Below are 20,186 nucleotides of genomic sequence, written 5' to 3'. Positions count from 1 at the left end.
TATAAAAAGGACACGATTACAAATAATAATCACAAATGCCTAACTTCTCTGATTCCAACTGATCTGATATTTTCTTATTTATTTCGGGTTTAAAGGTCAAGTCCACCTCAGTAAAATGTTGATTTGAATCAATAGAGAAAAATCAGACAAGCACAATGCTGAAAATTTCATCAAAATCGGATGTAAACATGGTAAAATAAGAAAGTTATGACATTTCAAAGTTTCGCTTATTTTCAACAAAATAGTTATATGAACGAGCCAGTTACATCCAAATGAGAGAGTCGATGATGTCACTCACTCACTATTTCTTTTGTTTTTTTTTGTTTGAATTATACAATATTTCATTGTTTACGAATTTGACAATTAGGACATCCTTGCCTGAAGCAAAAAATGTTAAAATAATGGAATTCCACGTGTTTAGGGAGGAATGAAACTTCATTTTACATGACAACGACGAGAAAATCAAAATATTTCATATAATAAAATACAAAAGAAATAGTGAGTGAGTGATGTCATCAACTCTCTCATTTGGATGTAACTGGCTCGTTCATATAACTATTTTGTTGAAAATAAGCGAAACTTTAAAATGCCATAACTTTCTTATTTTACATCCGATTTTGATGAAATTTTCAGTGTTGTGCTTGTTGAATTTTTCTCTTTTTATTCAAATCAAGTTTTTGTTGGGGTGGACTTGTCCTTTTCCTTGTCAGGAAACACTCAGGCATATAGATATAATGTTAAAAAGACACCTTCACAGGTAGAAATATTGAAAGTCGATAACGCAACCATCAACACTAACACTGACAAGCTGGACCTATAAACCTGTTATTTAAAATTCAACTAACATCAAGCTAATAATTTTGAAACAATTGTTGCACATTCCAGATTAAGATGTGGCTTTAGTTTATGACTTAATACAGTTCGCTAAAAAATGCATAGATAATACACACAAGAATACCTTGTAATTTTACCATTTAGGCCCTAAATAGTAAAATTACAAGGTGTTCATGTGTGTATCATTTCAGAGTAAGATATGAATCACCGAACAGGCAATGCGAGCGCGAAGCGTGGCCAAAAATTTCATATACTGTAGTGATATAAAAACAAAGTCTTCTCCCTCACCTTATTTTATTCACTCCTCTTATTTTCCTCTTCTTTTTACTTTTATCTTCCCCCTTCTTTTTTCTTAATTTCTCCCCTTTTTGCTCCGCCAATTTTTTTTCAGGGGGGTGGAGGCACGTGCCCCCTGGCCCCCAACACTACGCCACTGTGAACATTACCAAAACGAATGATCTTTTGCTACCGTGACATAAAAATTACGATATAATTCTGGGTTTCGTAAAGAATTGCAGATGGAGTCCACTTTTTACAGCTTTCTTACTGCGTTCATTTGATTCCAAGATAATAGAGAATGCCTTGAGTACTTCTTACGTCAAACGTATGGCCGACGTGTGACTCTGTGCACTCCCTTTGTCTAGGGGGCTATTGTCCCCGGGGAAGGGAAATTGTTCCCGGTGGTAATTGTCCTCGGGAGTAATTATCCGGGGGATTAATTGTCCGGGGGTAATTGTCCTCGGGGGTAGTTGTCCAGGGGGTAATTGTCCGGGGGTAATTGTTCTCGGGGTCATTTTCCGGGGGTAATTGTCCGGGGGGTTATTGTCCTCGGGGGGTAATTATCCTCGGGGGTAGTTGTCCGGAAGGTGATTGTCCGGGGGTAATTGTCCAAAAAAAAAACGGCGATTGGACCTACTGGTGATCGGACCCATGGCAACGATGATATCAGACCATGCGATAGTGGGAAAAAGGCAGTAGACGAAATGGCAATAATCCGATAAATATCCGTACAAACAGTTATCCTGAATTCCAAATTACTTAATTCTCTTTCTCGTGTCTCAAAATACTAAGTGAAAGCATATTTTATATCTTATCTGTAGCTCGAGTCCTGAAGAAAATACCGCTGTGACATTATGCGTTGACATGTGACAGTATGCGTTGACAATTTGCTGCGACATTATGCGTTGCGACATGTGACGTTATGCGTTAGAAAAACTACGACATTATGCGTTGACTGCGACATTATGCGTTGCTGCGACATTATCGGTTGTAACAGGGCATAGTTGGGTAAAACGGCATTTATATCTATTTTTCAAAATTCATTATGGCTCTCAAAATGAGGGGGATCCGTCACTGGTTATGCCCTATTCAGGAACAAAGTCCATGTAGAAGATCTGACCTCACAAACAGTGCTTGTTCTTCAAACACCGTCTAACAATGCTATCTAAATATGGATTCAGCGCTCAAGTTTGTCCGATCGAAGTTCAATAAAATATAAATGATATCAAAACATTGATAACTGCTCTGTTCTTCCGCTCCAATCTTTCGCAAATTACACTTCCTTCCACCCCTAGAGATTAGTTTAAATCTGGAGCCTACTCCAAAATAAGTCACAATCTTTTAATCAAAACTTTAAAGCAACACGAGTTCACTGAAATTAAAACGAAAATGCAGCTGACGTGGTCCGTGGTTGTGGTGGCCATAGTTTATACTGGACTCAGCACTCCGACTTCAACCGCTGCCGATGACGGAGATCGTCCCACTGTCCAAACTACGAGCGCGACTTTCAGGGGCGAGTGGCGGAGTATACAGCATCGTCAACTAGGCGCTGATTTCCAGAGGAATGTAGCCGTGTATAAGAACATTCCCTACGCAGAGCCACCGATCGGGGATCTTCGGTATGCCGAACCGGTACCGAAGACTGTCGAGGGAGAGTTCCAGGCGACAGGCATCTATAAACTCTGTCCACAGTTTAAGAATCCCTTAATGTTTGATGATACCGAGCCTCTTGAGTTCTCCGAAGACTGTCTTTATCTTGATGTATTTGTGCCAGAGCCAAAGGTAATGATATTTTTTATTCATGCATGATATGTTGCTGAATAAGATTGAGTGTAATTAAAGGAAATCAAAATGCAAGGAATTCCGGGAAAATCCATCTTATCAGTGAGAATAAAATGAGAGGAGCAATCTATTTGTTTCATCAAAATCAGTTATACAGTTTGTACCTATGTAAAGTTTATACTTACTGGGAATTGAAAAAGAAACAACGTGGGGGATATTTTCCACATATATATTAGGTTTGAGGCTCGTCTATCAAATGAAAGTAAAATATTGACAGCTCCCAAAGTTCGCTTTTAAAGGGTAAAGGTGTAAAATTCGAAAAAGAGGTGGAACTCAAAGACAGAGCAAGTACACGGTACATGAAGCAATTGAATATGGAAGCTTAAAATTGCCACCCAGTTGTTCATATAATCATCTCGTCATGTCTACCTCTCTTAGGGAAAAGGATAAGACGACGAGATCTCGGATCTTGCCATTTCTACATCCTGTGGAAGATATGATCAGATGACAGGATCTTTGATCTCGTCATATTTACATCCTGTGGGAGAGATGATCAGATGACAAGATCTTAAATCTCGTCATGTCCACATCCTGTAGGAGAGATGATCAGATGATGAGATCTTGGATCTCGTCATGTTTGCATCTTTATGAGATGATCAGATAAGCAAGATCTTGGATCCGAATTCGTGCCATCCGATCATCTCTCCCACAAGATGTAGACATTACGAGATCCAAGATGTTGCCATCTGATCAAAATGTAGACATGACGAGATCAAAGATCTTGCCATCTGATCATTTCTTCTATAAGATGCGGACATGGCGAGATCCAAGATCTTGCCATCTGATCATCTCTCACACAGACGGAAGCTGAGAAGTGCCACCAGAAGACGAGCCGAGAAGAAGAGAACACACAGATATAGACTGACGAGATCCGATATTTCGTCATCTCATCCTTTTCCTAGAGATGTCGACATGACGAATTGATTATATGACCATCTGGGCGGCACTTTTAAGCTTCCATAGTTGGAAGATCCATGAACAGCCATGCGCTTGCGGAATCACAAGTAAAAGAGTAAAAGCAAACTTAAAAATCCTGGAGAGTCACGATAGGCTTTTCCTTTTATGTATGTCCACCCCTTGAAAATCGTCCCTCTAGAATACTTTGATGGGGGGCTAAACAACCCTTTTCCCTAATGTGAATTAAAGGGGTGATGGAAAGTTACTCGATCTATACCTTTTCCTTTAATGCTCTTTTTTCCGCTACAAGAAAGTCAGGCTTGAAAGTGATCCCTAACCATAGGCGGCGGAAGCGGGGGGGGGACGGACCCCCCTAAATTTGTAGGTGATGACCTTTTTTCTTTTTTTTTTGCTTGTCAATTTATTTTCCTACGCGTCCCCCTAAAATTTTTAGATTGAGAACCTTTTTTTTTTTTTTTTTTGCTTGTCAAATTTTTTTTTGTGGGTTGTCCCCTCCTAAAATTTTTGGCTTCCGCCGCCAATGTCCCTAACCCCTGTAGTAACGTGACCCGGAGGAGACAATGCATTGGAGGGGCACAGCATTGTTCACAAATAATACAGTGCCCCTTGAATCATTTGTCTCCTTCGGGTCACGGTCCGCCACTGACTTTCACCGAACAGGTGCCACCCGAGTCAAATTTCACTTCTCCGAAATAAGGCTGTTACGTTATGGATAATAAATAATAATATGCCTTTTTGTAAGATTCTTATTTGATATCAACGGATCGTGTCATGTTTGGTGCTTTGTGAATAATCATCTGCCTATACTTTATTGTCAAATTCTAATTTGCTATGTTCATTATATAACTTGTACATTATTTGAATTGAATGAATGTAATAAATATCACAACATAACAAAAATTGTTGAAAATGGTTTTATCTAAAGCCCGAATCAGCAGCTGTGATGGTATGGATCCACGGTGGAGGTTATCACTTTGGGACCAAGAACCTAGAAAGGCTTAATGCCATGCCCTTGGTGGCTGTCGAAGACGTCATCGTCGTCTCAATCAACTACCGTCTCGGTATTCTCGGATTTCTCTCTACTGGTAAGTAACCACCAGTCATAAATAGATTTACCCACATTGTGCTGAACTTAACCTAGGTGAGGTGAATGGGTTCCCGGTTGGATTAATAGCCTTAAGTGCACTGAACGCTGAAAGGCAGCTCGAGCTAAAGCCTGTGTAATAATAGTTACAATAATGCGCCTCGGAATAAATCATTCTATCTAGATAGATTGCGCTATATAAATGCTTATTATCTTTACATTAATACTTAACTTTTTACTGGTGAATTAAACAATTAAAAATGTGTACCGCCAATTGTATTTTTATAACATGTATAAGGTATCATTCATTTGTGAGCAAAAGTGGGAGTTTTTGAGTGTGATATTGGGGGTGTGGGTGTTCCTACATCAATAACGAAAATTATGCAGTGCAAACCATAAATTTTCTCGTTCTTTTGCTGATATGATTAGAAAGTATAATTTTGTATCTCCATCACTGTTTCTCTTATATACTATTTTAGGCATTTCCTTATTTTATATTTTTATCAGAGGATGGTGTAATACCGGGCAACCTCGGACTTCTTGATCAACGACAGGCTCTACTATGGGTGAAGGAAAACATTGCAGGTAGGTAGCTATTTCTTTTCTGCCTTTAGATCAAACATGACGTTGCATGATGTATACAACTCCTTTAAAACATGTAAACAAAAATAATAATCAGCTTCATCAACAGCATTATTTATTTCAGTATGTTTAAGAAGTAGTAGTAGTAGTAGTAGTAGTAGTAGAAGTAGTAGTAGTAGTAGTTGTTGTTGTTAGTAGTAGCAGTAGTAGTAGTAGTAGTAAGTAGTAGTAGTAGTAGTGGTAGAAGTATAGTAGTAGGAGTAGTACACTCTAAAAAAAGAAAATGTTAACTTAACATTTGAAAGGTTGGAGGAGCGACAACATTTTCTAAATCTTGCATTTACCACTTTAAATGGTAACACTTAAAATGTTGGATTCACCTTCATCATGTTCATACAAGGTTGGATGTAACATTTGGAAAAGGTTGTCACTCCTCCAACCTTTCAAATGTTGATTTAACATTCGAATTTTTAGAGTGTAATAGTAGTAGTAGTAGTAGTAGTAGTAGTAGCAGCAGCAGCAGCAGTAGTAGTAGTAGTTATAGTAGTAGCAGTAGTAGTAGTAGTAGTAGCAGTAGTAGTAGTAGTAGTAGTAGTAGTAGTAGCAGTAGAAGTAGTAGTAGTAGTAGTAGTAGTAGTAGTAGTAGTATAGTAGTAACACTCGTTGCCTCCTGAAATGACCTGAAATTTTCGTTCTAGCATTTGGTGGAGATCCTGATCGGGTGACTATATTTGGTGAGAGTGCTGGGTCGGGGAGTGTTAACTGTCATCTTCTGTCCTCGATGAGTCGTGGTCTATTCTCGGGTGCAATCATGCAGGTAATTAAAGCAGCTATAGGGAGCGGCCATCCCCTTTTTATTTTCATGTAGAAAAGGGGGTATTTAAAAAAGATTCAAGATTCTTTTATACCTCAGCTGGATGAAAGCTATTGCTTAGATGCATTACATGTTTGGGACAAATTGTACAAATGTGAGAAAATTTGAGATATTCACCTACACCTGACAAAGGAAATTTGATTGGTGGAGTAGAACATCTGTTTATCTGACGATCAATCGGATCGGGGTCGACCTAGCCACTAACCCGTCTCTGTGGTCTAGTGGTTAAGGCACCGGCGTTCAAAGCTGGGGGCCCAGTTTCGATTCCCGGTAGAGACATTTTTCGGCATCACCAAATTTTTCCAAAGGACAGATAGCTCTGGGGAACCTTGAATTAAGCTACGTCTACCATTGTTTTCTTCATTCATTTTTCTCAAAACATATTTAAATATGAGAGTTGCCAAAGCTGTTGTACATGTATAATTTCTCACAGTTATATGTGTATATATATATGTGTGTGTGTGTGTGTGTGTGTGTGGATGTGTATGAAGCATTTTTATAATAACTGATTTCATTGTTTTTTTAAGATATATATGACTCATGATTTTGTTAAGTTAGTGGAAAAAAGTGAAAATATGAAGTGTAAAGTATTATATATGATTTGAAATGTTAAATTGAAATGTTATGTAACTATTTGTTCATGAAATCAGAATAAAAACATTATTCAAAACCAAAAAAAATGAAGGTGTGTGAGGGAGGGTGCGTGTGTGTGTGTGTGTGTGAAAATGTTTGCAAGCAAAGTGCGAAAAATACACAGGTGTTGAATATTATTTGAGACATATTTGAGGCATAACCCCGACAGCATATGACTATATGACTCGTTGTAACAAAATTGTTTTGCCGTAATTAAAAATTACTACTGTACTACGTCTCAAACAGAAAAAAAAGAATTGTAACGTAAAATCATCTTTTGATTTGCATCAGAGTGGGGCCATGTCACTAACATGGACATTCAAAACACCGAAAGCGAATGCTGAACTGACACTCGCATTTGGGAAAGCAATGGAATGTGAGACTGACAGTTCCACAGAGTTACTCACTTGTCTCAGAGAAAAATCAGAAGAAGATATCAAAGCATTGCTCGATGTAAGTTTCGATTTCTTACTACTTAGAATTTAGCTGTTGCCCTTTTTAAGTGAAATGTGCAGCCATTTAAATGTTTAAGCATTATGTATCAACAACCAAACCAGTACATAGATATGCTGAACTGGACAGACCTCGTGTAGTGACCTGAGAATATGAGGTACGTACAGTATATACCTTAATAATAATGGCTATACATCCATCATTTCCAATGTCCAATCCAATATCCAATATCCATAATTTATTGTTCGAAATAGACATGAAATGAAATACTCCGAAAATTTGCTTTGCCCAATTGATCGTGGGCCCGGCAGCCGCTGTGCAGCGCCAGATCGACGAGGCTCTATCCCTTTAATCGTTGAACGCCAAACAGGGTAGCAGCAACTCCCATCTTTTAACGTCTTTTGGTCTGACGCGGCCGGGGTTTGAACCCCCGACCTCCCGGTTGTGAGACGGACGCTCTACCAACTGAGCCAACACACCGGTTTCAGCCGCAGGGGTGGGGCAAGTTAGGCCATAAGGAAAAACATCGACATAGAAAACGAATGATGGGTTCATGAGATATAGAAAGATCATCCTACATCTATTACAGCTGGAGCTAAAGCCGGAGTAATAATTATATTGTATACTGCGCTACTGAACAGGCAACTAGATAATCGGCTCCTCATTAATGCTATATAACATTATTATTACTATTATTATTATTATTATCATTATTGTTATCATTATTATTATTGTTATTATTATTGTTTTTATTATTGTTATTATTATGACCAATATCATTTATTATTATTATTATTACACTGTAATAAATGAAATGCTAATTTAGCAATTACAGTGCTGATTTTCTAGTTTAAATTTGTACTAGAAAATCAGCACTGGTAGCGCAGTCACTATACAAGCACTGGAAGTGCTAAAATAGCACTTCATTTTTTAACAGTGTAATACTATCATTTTTGTTGTTGTTGTTGTTATCATCATTATTATTATCATTGTTAATATTATTATTATTATTATAATTATTTTCATTATTATTATTTTATTAGTATTATAATGAAACAGACTAATAAAACATCCGACAAGGCATTTCAAGGAACGCTCCTCGGGAGTAATTTGTCTTTGTCTGTAAATGTACCTTTTTGATTTCGTATACAGACGGGTACATCCTCAGTGCTCTACCTTGTAGCTCCCGTCGCCGATGGCCACTTCCTTCCTGTAGACCCCCTCCAAGCCCAGGAGGACGGACTGTTCAACCCGTCTAATGTGATGATCGGTAGTCTAGGGAACGAAGGCACTGTCTTCACTATACCAATGATGTTTGGTTTGGAAGGATACGACAAGCTCTCAGTGAACAAGACGATGTTTGAAACATATACTTCCCACTTTACCCGGGTGACAGACCAGTTGATATTGGATATGATCCGACTCACTTACTTGTCAGGGGAGCAGGTTTGTGACACCTATTGGGTAAAAGTGCTCTTTGGGGGTAAATATATGTCCAACCAACTTTGGGCATTTTTTTGTCTATTGCGATGAAAATTTTGCCCATTTTGTTAAGAAACCTTGATGGTCATCTTTTCGAACATAATCTGAATTTAAAAATTGCAGAAGTCCCATCGGAACATTTACCATCGAAAGAATGGGACTTACACTTGTTCCGTTAAAAAATGGGGCGTAGGAATCATGGAGGGGGGGCTCGAGGGTTTAATGACGTATTCTGAATCCGATTTCGGTCATAATTATTAAAGGCGTCATTGTCAATCAAACAATCAAACTGTTTATCAGTTCTACTCTCTATCGAATGCCAAATTTAGGGATGTCAGTTATTTTATACACAGGTCTGAAAAGAAGTCAGAAGACACTAAGCCTGAAAAGCCTAAAATTAGTTGTTTTCAGAGCCAGAAATCAGGAAAAAGTCTGAAATAAGCATGTTTAGCAACTCATCATCCTAATAAAAGATGCTCGCCCCTCTCATAAGAGTTCCAGATGGGTGGGTATACAGTAATGAATACTATATCTTGACTAACATGAGTCGATGTTAATGTTCAGGGATTTCACGAAATGAAAGAATAGTACTATTCAATAGTTTATATGAGAGCGGGGAAATGAGGAAAGGGCTTATGATTTTCCAAGTACTGAGAACCCAACTGAGAAAGAAAGAGTGGGAAAGGGGGGGGGGACAAAGATGAAATAACAGGGGGAGAAGCCGTTTAGCTGAATAACAAGATGACTTTTCGTAGTTTTGGCCGCCCAACCCATTAAAATGACCTTGCGTCACCCCTACATCATGAACATCACAATCTGCAACATATCTCTCAGGTTGATTCACTCTCTCTTTCTCTCTTTTGAAAATGACAAACACGATAGCTTACATCGGATGACGAAGAATTAGACCTCTCTGACAGGATGGCTCAGTTCTTCGGAGATATCATCCTTCTCTGCCCTACCTACGGCACCGCCGAGCAGCTAGCCGCCGCTGGGATACAGACCTATACATACCTCATGACACACGCGCCAGCTTATTCGATCTGGGGTAAGCAGCTTACTTGGCTTAAAGACACGCATGCTGAAGATATCCCTTATGTGTTCGGTTCGGCTTTTCTTTCCCAAGACGGTGAAGAAGAGCGGGAGGATGAGGACTGGCGGATGCGGGGCCGTCTTGCCGATGATGAAGTGGTGATCGCAAGAAGAATCATGAAATACTGGGCCAACTTTGCCAAGTCAGGGTAGGATTCGTATTCCTTTTTATAGTCTCATTTTTCACCAACATAATGAAAGCTTAAAGGCATGAAATGACAGTCTTCTTCATTTTTATCATGGCTTCCTAAGCATGTTCATTATTCCCATGAAGATAAAATGAACATGAACAATTTCGTTTTGAGAATATGTGTCTTTTTTAAATTTCATCTATTGTCATCTCAACTATGTATAGATAAATGTTCATACAATGATTATAATTGTATGAATACCAACAACAATGATACTATAAGTATATTTACCAAGGGAAGCCACTTCAGTTCTGAAAACTGTTCTCCCTGCGGGCCCTGCCATTCCTGATATTATTATTACCCCAGTTTTTGCTGGGCTGCCAAAGCGCTCAGAGTAGTCTAGGAAATTCTTCCTACCGAGTACCCATTCACCTCGCCTGGGTTGAGTGCAGCACAGTGTGGATAATTTCTTGCTGAATGATATGACGCCATGGCTGGGATTCGAACCCACGGCCCTCTGTTTCAAAGTCAGAAGACTAATCCACTGGGCCACAACGTTCCACACAATATATATTATGTGTTGCGTATATGATTAAAGATACATCAAGTAGACTTTGCTATTAATTTGTCTTTTTTTTGGTAGAAATCCTAATCACGGTTCCAATGGAGACCAGGAAAGTGACAGCCAGTTCCCACCCTGGCCTTTGTTCACCAGTGACACCAAAATCTACAAGAATATCTCTAGTACCATGGACAATCTATCTGGGACTTTGCCCAACTCCAGAGAATGTTACTTTGTTGAAAAGCTGCTCCCAAAGATGAAAGATAATGTAGGTTAGTAAATCTTCTTGATATGCATCAGGGGAAGTGGCCATCCATGTTGAAACTAACATAAAAAACGCCCTAACCACCATTTTACAAGCATGAAGCCAGAGGATAACAAATCTGGTGGCACCATTCAAGTATGCCTCGGAGACTGACAGCATGTCTGACCTCAAAGCTGACCTTGGTCTCGAGACAATTATGTGACTGTCTCTAAACTTGGGCGTCGATCTAGTTCTGGACCTCAGTGGTCCGAAGTCCTGGACCTCAGGCAGTCAGTTCTTAACATTGTCCTTGGCATTGGTTTGTCTCGCTTCAAGTCTCCAAGCATGCACGCAACAATGCTTCCAGGCTACGTTGAACGGCGAATTTAGTTTGTAATACACTGAAATAACATACCTATAGAAAACTTTCCCTGGTGACTTATGTGACCTACTAACTTGCAAGGGAAGGTTCTCTGTACAAAACTAGCCAAATTTTGAACCCATAGCGTGCTGATTTTGCATCAACCTTTCGGGGTTAAAGTTTGAACTTTTATTTCTTAGGAGTAGTAATGGTAAAAAGGGTTTACACTTCAGTTGGGATACTTACGAGAACATCCTGTCTCCATTTACTGACATCCAGGCGGAAAATGCCGAATAATATACCACACAAAATTACAAATTAGCGTGGTCGTCACGGTAGTAGTAGTAGTCATGTTGTTGTAGTGGCGGACTTGGGGAAGTGTAGTTAGAAAATTAAATCATCATGTCATTACAAGCTGTATTAGTTATTGGATTTCTTTTTCCCTTCCTTCAGATGAGATTGCACGCCTGAAATCTCTCTTGGACGAAAAAGTCAGTGATGATAGTGAGATGAGGTGCGAAGATCCAGTCTCCTGTCCCGAAGAATAAATGACTCTTACATTCCGCATTCACAGCCCTCGAATACGACTCAAGACCTATCAAAACTCTTACGTTATTTTCAATAATATGCCATTGGTAGGTTTGAATAGGCCTCGTTGATTATGGATATGAACAGCCCTCCATTGACATTCGACTTTATTCAGCTATCCATACATTCTTAACCCTATATAGCCTTGGCTATTTTTAAATTGCATAAACCGGGGGTGGGGGCTTTCCAAACAGATACTATATCAACATACCCTTTTTACAAGGTATCATTAACTCAGATTTGAGAAGAAAAAAAATAATTTCATAATGTTTCAGTTTAGTTTTCAGTTTTGATAAATATGTTGGTAGTGGATCGTTTGTGTGTGCGCGCAATGTGTTCAGTGATGTACTTTATCTATGATTCATGCCAACAACAGTAAACAATATTATGTTTTATACGAATTGTATGAATGTATGCAGAAGGGATCAATAAATTGAATCAAATTATTTCCATTAATATATCATCGGTCGATTTGGAATCGATTTCGTTGTGTGACTGCATTTAATAAATAATAATAATATGGAATTTGTATTGCATGTATCCACCTTGCTAAGTGCTCAAGGCTCTTACCCCGACTAAGGTAGTCTACCGATTCCGGTGCACAAATAATTTGAGAAATTACTTCCTGCCTGTGCCCATTTACCTCAGGTGCCAGGTAAAAATGGCAGAGGTAAAAATGGCAGTGGTAAAAATGGCAGAGGTAATAATGGCAGAGGTAAAAATGGCAGAGGTAATAATGGCAGAGGTAAAAATGGCAGTGGTAAAAATGGCAGAGGTAATAATGGCAGAGGTAAAAATGGCTGAGTTAAAAATGGCAGAGGTAAAAATGGCAGAGGTAATAATGGCAGAGGTAAAATGGCAGAGGTAATAATGGCAGAGGTAAAAATGGCAGTGGTAAAAATGGCAGAGGTAATAATGGCAGAGGTAAAAATGGCAGAGGTAATAATGGCAGAGGTAAAAATGGCAGAGGTAATAATGGCAGAGGTAAAAATGGCAGAGGTAAAAACGACAGAGGTAATAATGGCAGAGGTGAAAATGGCAAGAATTAAAAATGGCTGAGGTAAGGATCATGACATACTACATCAACAAGGAAAAGACAGAGCCTTTCCAGTTGATATCAGTCATAATTATTGGCCTTGAATGGAATCCTATCGACGGAATGAGCATTATGAACTGAAAAGATATTATTTAGATTTTTTAATTTTAGGTCAGCTCTATACTTTATCGTTGATATGATTAAACTCAAACATTTTCATGCCATAATGATTTTAATTAGTGAGTGATGAAATGATTTCAATTAGTGAGTGATGAAATGATTTATCTTGGAGTATCATCACATACTTAATTTTAATGTAAACACCAAAATGTGCGCTACCATTAACACACTGAAATAGACAAGTTCGGGATTTCTTCGAACTGATTGATTATTTTATTTCCATGCAACAATTGAACATACAACATAAAACGAATTAACAATATTTAAATATCAGAACAATCATTACATGGGAGGGTACAGTCATAAGCACAGAGGCTTGAAAAGGACACCCCTCAAGAAATGACTATACGGCCCTGAATGCGTCTTTTTTTTTGCATTACTTGCACTACTTGCATTACTTAGATAACAGAAAAATAACAAAAACGTTCTGTAATAAAAAATAATTTTTCATATTTCAACATCATAATGGATCCGAGTAGATATTGATATGATACGTATATAGTTAATAGTAAATGATATAATAATACCAATTAGTGTTTATTTTTTTCAGAGCAATACCTCATTGCAGCTAGTCCAGTGGATAGCAGGTTCCTAAACTAGTTTGTATGGTAACAGTTACAGCATGAATTTGGAAATGTGTAGCGAATCAAGTATTTCATTTCAAATTTATAGGCTTTTCTTAGGTACTATTCTATGGACCTGCTTTGAAGGGGAAATTCACCCTGACAAATGATTTTCTGTAAAAATAGCAGAAAATTTATTGGTGAAGGTTTACAGATCACCCATCAAAGATTAAGAAAGTTATTAGAAGTATGAGTTTTTGATCTGTGACGTCATATATGAGCAGCTGCCCCGTATTACTTTTCAAATTTTTAATCCGTGGTTCATGAGTACTAAAAAAGCATTTCAGGAGCGGATGTGAAATGATTGTATGTTGATCAATATACTACAATGATTATTAAGAGGGGTCCACATAATAAAACCACTGCTTTTTAGTGGATCCTTCCATTTTCTCAGAATTTTATAATGATATTTTGCTATTAAACGTATAATACCTTGTTTCGTTTTGCTTATGGTAAACTATCATATATTGTACATGCCTCAATTTATATTGTCTGTATAAGTTCATTGTAATTATTTCGACCACTTTATTTCGTTCTGTTGAAAATGAAATAAATTGAAATTGAATTTTAAAAAAGAAAATATATTTTTTTAAATGACACTTCATTGATATTTTTTGTTACACCAGATTTGAAAAAAGAAATGCTCGCAAATAACGTCACCATTAAAATATAATATTCTAATAGCTTTTTAAATCTTTGATGGATTCCCTTAAACCCTAACCAATATCATTTTATTTTCTGCTATTTTTAAAATAAACTTTATGTCAGGGTGAATTTCCCCTTTAATTAACTAATTACAATACTTGGGATCCAAAGTGTGCTTCTTGAATATTAGAAGAGCGATTTGACATGAGAAGGCTGTTCATGTAAGTCCAGGAATAAATTAATAAAAACAACTCGGGTGTTATCAATTTGGTGCAGAAAATCTACAGTATGATTTAAAAGTGTTACCCTTTCCATTAGTCAAACATAATTCTAATTTTCTTCTCAGAACCTTTCTTATTTAATCTACTGTACATAGAGGGGCTTTTGGATCTTTTGGCAAGGGGGTTTAAGACTGGCCATTTATACCTCTGTCATTTTTACCCCTACCATTATTATCTCTGCCGTTATTATCTCTGTCATTTTTACTTTTGCCATTTTTACCTCAGCCATTTTTACCTTTGCCATTTTTACCTCTGCCATTTTTACCTCTGCCATTTGTACCTCTGCCATTTTTACCTCTGCCATTTTTACCTCTGCCATTTTTACCTCTGCCATTTTTACCTCTGTCATTTTTACCTCTGCCATTTTTACACCGAGCCTTACCTCATCTGGGTTGTGTGCATGCAGCACAATGTGGGGAGATTTCTTGTTGAAGGAAAACACGCCATGGCTGGGAATCGAACCCTCGTCCCTCTGACTGAAAGACGACAGTCCTAACCCTAGACCACGACCCCCCCCCCCCCCGGTCAGCTTGATGTTAAATTCTCAAATGAATCCTACGAAAGGGGAATCTAGTCGTGTGCGTAATAAGCCAGTTCGTGGTTCCATTCTGTGCAAGATCATAGGAAGGTCTTTGGTACTAATACCATGGTCACATTTGCTCTACGGCGGCCGTACGGCGGCCGTAGATACCTGAATTCGAGAGATTTCTGCGGCGGCCGCAGAAAATCTACGGTGGCCGCAGGGTCGACGTACGGCGGATTCCTACTTTTTACAGGCCGTAGGGGTGGCCGTAGAATTTTAACGCGGAGTTATAACATTTTTTCTTTTCTACGCTCGCCGTAGAAATTAGACTAGCCGTAGGCATGGCGTAGAACGGTCTACGGCGGCCGTACGTCGAGCGTGCGGTGGCCGTGCGGCTGCCCTCTTGTTTTTCTTCCCTCCTTTCCCCTTCTCCTTTTGTGTTATCTGCTCGGGAGCCACCAGGCGCGTATTTAGAATTTTGCACCTCGGGGGCCCGACCTATAATTTTGGCCCATATGCATGTGTACTTTTCGAACAAAAAATGGCGACCCCTCCTCGTCAGGCAAACAGGTGCCTTAAATGCATGTTGAATTATCTTATTTTATAATCACATGAAAAAGGGCAACTGCAGACCACTTTTTTAAAAGCAAACTATCCATGAATATGATGTAATACCACTTTTTAAGAACAAAATTAATGTGACCAGGAATCACAGATATTGCCTTTTCACCAGGGGCTAACTTGGGTAAAATATGACCTTATTATTATTATTATTATTGTTGTTGTTGTTATTATTAACACCATTATCATCATGTGGAGTTAAATGCTGATTTTTGTTGTTTCCTATATAGGGTGTAGTTCTTACTTAAGACTAATGCGTTTATTAACATCTTAACTTTATTCCTACAAACAAGTTAACATGTTTAACTCCAAATAAATAATGCGAACGCGATTTTTAGCTTGTGTATAAACCTGAAAATAGAATATTCTGATAAATTTTGTAAGCATGAGCAGGATGGGTATTTATCTATCTGTCAGGGCGAGCTGAAAATTGTTTATATTCCAAAATGACCCAAAGTTTGTAAATTCTAAGCATTATTGGTAATCATGAACAGGATGGGCACTTAAAAATTATTCGACGCGAGCGCCAAGAGCGAGCTGAACTTTTTTTTATATTCCGTTCCAAAATTGGACATTCTACGCAATTTAGGTATTCATTAACAGGATGTCCATCAAACTAATTATTCGATGCGAGCGCGACGTGCGAATCACCCCAAAGGTCGAATATGTCCCCCCCCCCCCCCATTCCTAGGTCGAACATTACTGATCGTATAATATTCAGATCAGTGTCAAACATTAAATTGGCGACCCCCCCCCCCCTTCCTAGGTCGAATATTAATTTGGTGCCCCCGCACTTTTATTACTCCCCCTTTCTCCTTTTCCCTTCTTGTTTCCTTATCTCTTTCTTTTCTCCCTTTTCTGTTTCTCTTCTTTCTCCCTCCCTTTTTATCTCCCTTTTCTTTCCCTTTCTTCCCTCCCTCTTTTTGGCGCCCCCTTTTTGCCTACTCAGGGGCCGGACCCCGAAAACCCACTCCCTCCCTCCCGCCCAGAATGCGTGTATGGGCGTGGTGCGAAACTGTAAAAACTTTCTGAAATGAAATGTTTAATGTAAAATATCATGATGAGTGTGAAAAGCAATTCATGGTATACTCACTGTATAGTCCCCCTGCGGCCGCCGTGAGGGCGCCTTGCGGCCACCTCGCGTCTGCCGTAGAATTTGTCAAAAACCTACGGCCAGCGCAGGGTCGCCCTAGGGCGACCGTACGTCATGATTTCAAGGACTTACGTCAGCCGCAGATTTTTTTTCTCCATAAATTAAAAAATACGCCGTGCGGCGACCGTAACATATGTGACCGCTAGAGTAAGTGGCCGTGGAAATTCTGAGGCGACCGTAGAATTACTACTTGCCGTAGAAATTTTAGAATCTACGGCGGCCGTAGCAAATGTGACCAAGGTATAAAGTAACATAGTGCATGGTTTAAAATTTAATGAGATAAAAACCAACTTTGGTGTCTTGATTATTCATACATTCTTTTCAACTGTGTTTTTCATTTACATCCACAAAAAAACTAAATTGCGTCCACGAACGACTGGTATTTCACAGTTTGCCAAGTACATTATACAGCATGCCATAGGCCTAATATGCATTCAAAGTAGAAATGCACCAAAAACCTTCATGGAGTCTTCATCGGCGTGCTATTCTAGTCACCTGATTCAATTCCTTCATCCTGCTATATAAGGCATGCATATGGTATATTTGCTTTGAAATATGGTGATCATAATGAAAGAAACAAGTGGAGCGTTGTGGCCCAGTGGATTAGTCTTCGGACTTTGAAACAGAGGGTCGTGGGTTCGAATCCCAGCCATGGCGTAATTTACTTCAGCAAGGAACTGATCGACGATGTGCTGCACTCGACCCAGGTGAGGAAAATGGGTACCGGTAGGAAGTAAGTAAAGAAGCTGTGTGCGCTATGAACGCCTAGCTTAGCCGGGTAATATAGGAGCGCCTTGAGCACCTAACAAGGTGGATATGTGCGCAATATACAATATCCTATATTATTATTATTATTATTAAATGAAAGGTCATTTGACCAAAATTGTCCATGATGTAACTACGAGCTGGTCTATTACACCTACGAAGCTGATTCCAAACCGACTACACCAGCCTTTCTCAATAATGTATTGTCTGAATCGGTTTTGTTTGTGTCACTGTAGCACGAAACAAGACAAGGAGCTAATCTTCGAAGTACGAAACTTGTTTACTCTAAATAGTAAAAAGAAATGTTATGATGGTGATTATGGTGATGACGATAATGAAGCTTATGACGATCATCATAATCATCATCATCATGACGAATATGCTGGTGATGATAATGCTAGAGGTGATTATCATCACAATCATCATTATCATCATAATCATCATTACTATCATCATCACCATCATCATCATAACCATCATAATCACCATCATCATCTCCAGCATCATCATCATTACCATAATCACCATCATCTTCATCCCCATCATCATCATCATCATCATCACCATCATAATCATCATCATTATTATCATCATCATAATTATCATTATTACCATCATCATCATTATCATCATCATCAACACCATCATCATCATAACACCAACACCATCATCATCATCACCATCATTATTATCATCATCATCATCGTCATGGCTGTGGGGTTTGTGGTAGTGATTGTCGTGGTTTGTAATGGTGATGATGATGATGATAATTATGATGATGATGACAATTATGATGGTGATGATGATGATGGTGGTATGGTGGTGGTGGTGATAACGAGTTCATGATTATTGTGATCATGGTGATGACGACGGGTGGGGTGATGATGAAGATGGTGATCATTATCGTTATCATGAAAATACTGTTATTGATGATGACCATTGCCATGATAAATAGAATGACTACTTAATTGTAATCATAATCCCCTTCAAAAACAAATAATGATAATTTGATACTGCCAAGGCATCGCAGGAGAAGCATTGATGATACATATTTCATTATTTTATTACTTTCTCGACGGAAATACGAGTACAAGCGAACCAATTCATTATCAATTATAAATACGAAATAATGTCTTACAAATACAAGAAAGCGCCAAGTCTTTTGTTTTCTTTAATTTCAATAGTAATTCTATTTTGTTGAATGCAGAGGTGGGGTGTGAACAATATTTTGAATAGCTCTCAAATATAATTCTTGTCTCCAAAACTAGATATGTCTAAATGAAATAAATACTACGATTTATCAAATATACAATTCTTTCTTAATCAATACCAACTTCGTATTGTACCCATCATACTTTGATGTAATAAACGGTCCCCAATTACTATTCTTCGCCATCATGTAATTAATCAAAATCGAGGCAATATTCATATTCAATGGAAAAAAATGACACTGATTTGAATTTTAAAGAATTGTCCTACATGTATAAGCTCACCTGTGGTTGCAGTATGTGATATAAATTAAACCCAGAAAAATCGCGCGGGAAAAATCAAAATTGTAAGGAGGCTCGGATATGGTGTATCGGACCAGGTTATCTTTTTTAATTTGCGAGCTATCAAAAATGTAGGTTTTTTCATTAAAAAGATCAAATTTTACGAAAGAATTTGACATAATATTCAGAATAAAATAGTCACCCTTCTCTCTTTCCTTTTTTTTCTCTTGGTCCTTATTTTTTTTTCTGAAAGCCACCGATCTTAAAGGCTTTATGGAATGCCCTTTTTTTTAAAGACCAGGATGAAGCATGTGTAAGAGTACATGTTTAAGACCCCCCCAAAAAAAAATGTAACTTTTTGAAGCACTGAATAATTATTTCCGAACGCGATTTTTGCTTCTGTGATTCATTTTATGAAAAATTTGATATTGGAGCTCAACACTATAAAAGCCAAATCAATGTTAGCCTACTATAGTCCGGCAGCCAAACCCTGATTTGGGGGGTAAGGTTGCATTGGAATGTCATAGTTTTTTTTTGACTGATTTTGACTGGTGAGACCTTCTATTTGAAGAATCTACATGCTGGAGCTCTGTCAGCATTGAGCAATTTGAGATATACGCGAAAATCCAAAATGGCCGCCGGCAGCCATCTTGGATTTTCTGTTTACTCACTTTAGCATACCAAGATGTTTAAAAACTTGGGAGTTAAAGGTTTTAGGGGGCGGAGAATTCAAATCTGAAGTTATTTTGAGGAAAAAACCATGCATTGATGTCAAAATATACAGATAGCGGCCATTTTTCAAGATGGCCGCCATATAACATGCATTATATATGTTTATTTCCTGTATAGGATACCTAGAATTTTCAAAACATGGAATATACTGGTTAAAGGGGATGGAGAGTCCATATCT

At 38.3% G+C, this 20,186-nt stretch overlaps 1 protein-coding gene across 1 annotated transcript; it reads left to right on the top strand.

Annotated features, from left to right (window-relative positions):
* Positions 1–2,279: 2,279 nt before the first annotated feature.
* LOC121430092 (cholinesterase 1-like) lies at positions 2,280–12,411 on the top strand. Its single transcript, XM_041627365.1, has 9 exons — positions 2,280–2,895; positions 4,799–4,958; positions 5,465–5,542; positions 6,238–6,356; positions 7,338–7,499; positions 8,652–8,945; positions 9,864–10,222; positions 10,848–11,038; positions 11,825–12,411. Exons 1-9 carry the CDS (start codon positions 2,503–2,505, stop codon positions 11,917–11,919), a joined length of 1,851 nt encoding a protein of 616 aa, XP_041483299.1. The 5' UTR covers positions 2,280–2,502; the 3' UTR covers positions 11,920–12,411.
* Positions 12,412–20,186: the final 7,775 nt, after the last annotated feature.

Source organism: Lytechinus variegatus, chromosome 16, assembly GCF_018143015.1.
Source record: "Lytechinus variegatus isolate NC3 chromosome 16, Lvar_3.0, whole genome shotgun sequence".
Taxonomy (NCBI): domain Eukaryota; kingdom Metazoa; phylum Echinodermata; class Echinoidea; order Temnopleuroida; family Toxopneustidae; genus Lytechinus; species Lytechinus variegatus.
Note: the sequence above shows the minus strand (reverse complement) of the source record. Positions and strands in the feature narration are given on the sequence as shown.

Coding starts and splice junctions, on each gene's coding strand:
- LOC121430092 (XM_041627365.1), top strand. CDS start 2,503: ATGCAGCTGACGTGGTCCGTGGTTGTGGTGGCCATAGTTTATACTGGA. Junction 8,946..9,863: donor CTTACTTGTCAGGGGAGCAG/GTTTGTGACACC, acceptor CAAACACGATAG/CTTACATCGGATGACGAAGA. Junction 10,223..10,847: donor GCCAACTTTGCCAAGTCAGG/GTAGGATTCGTA, acceptor TTTTTTTGGTAG/AAATCCTAATCACGGTTCCA.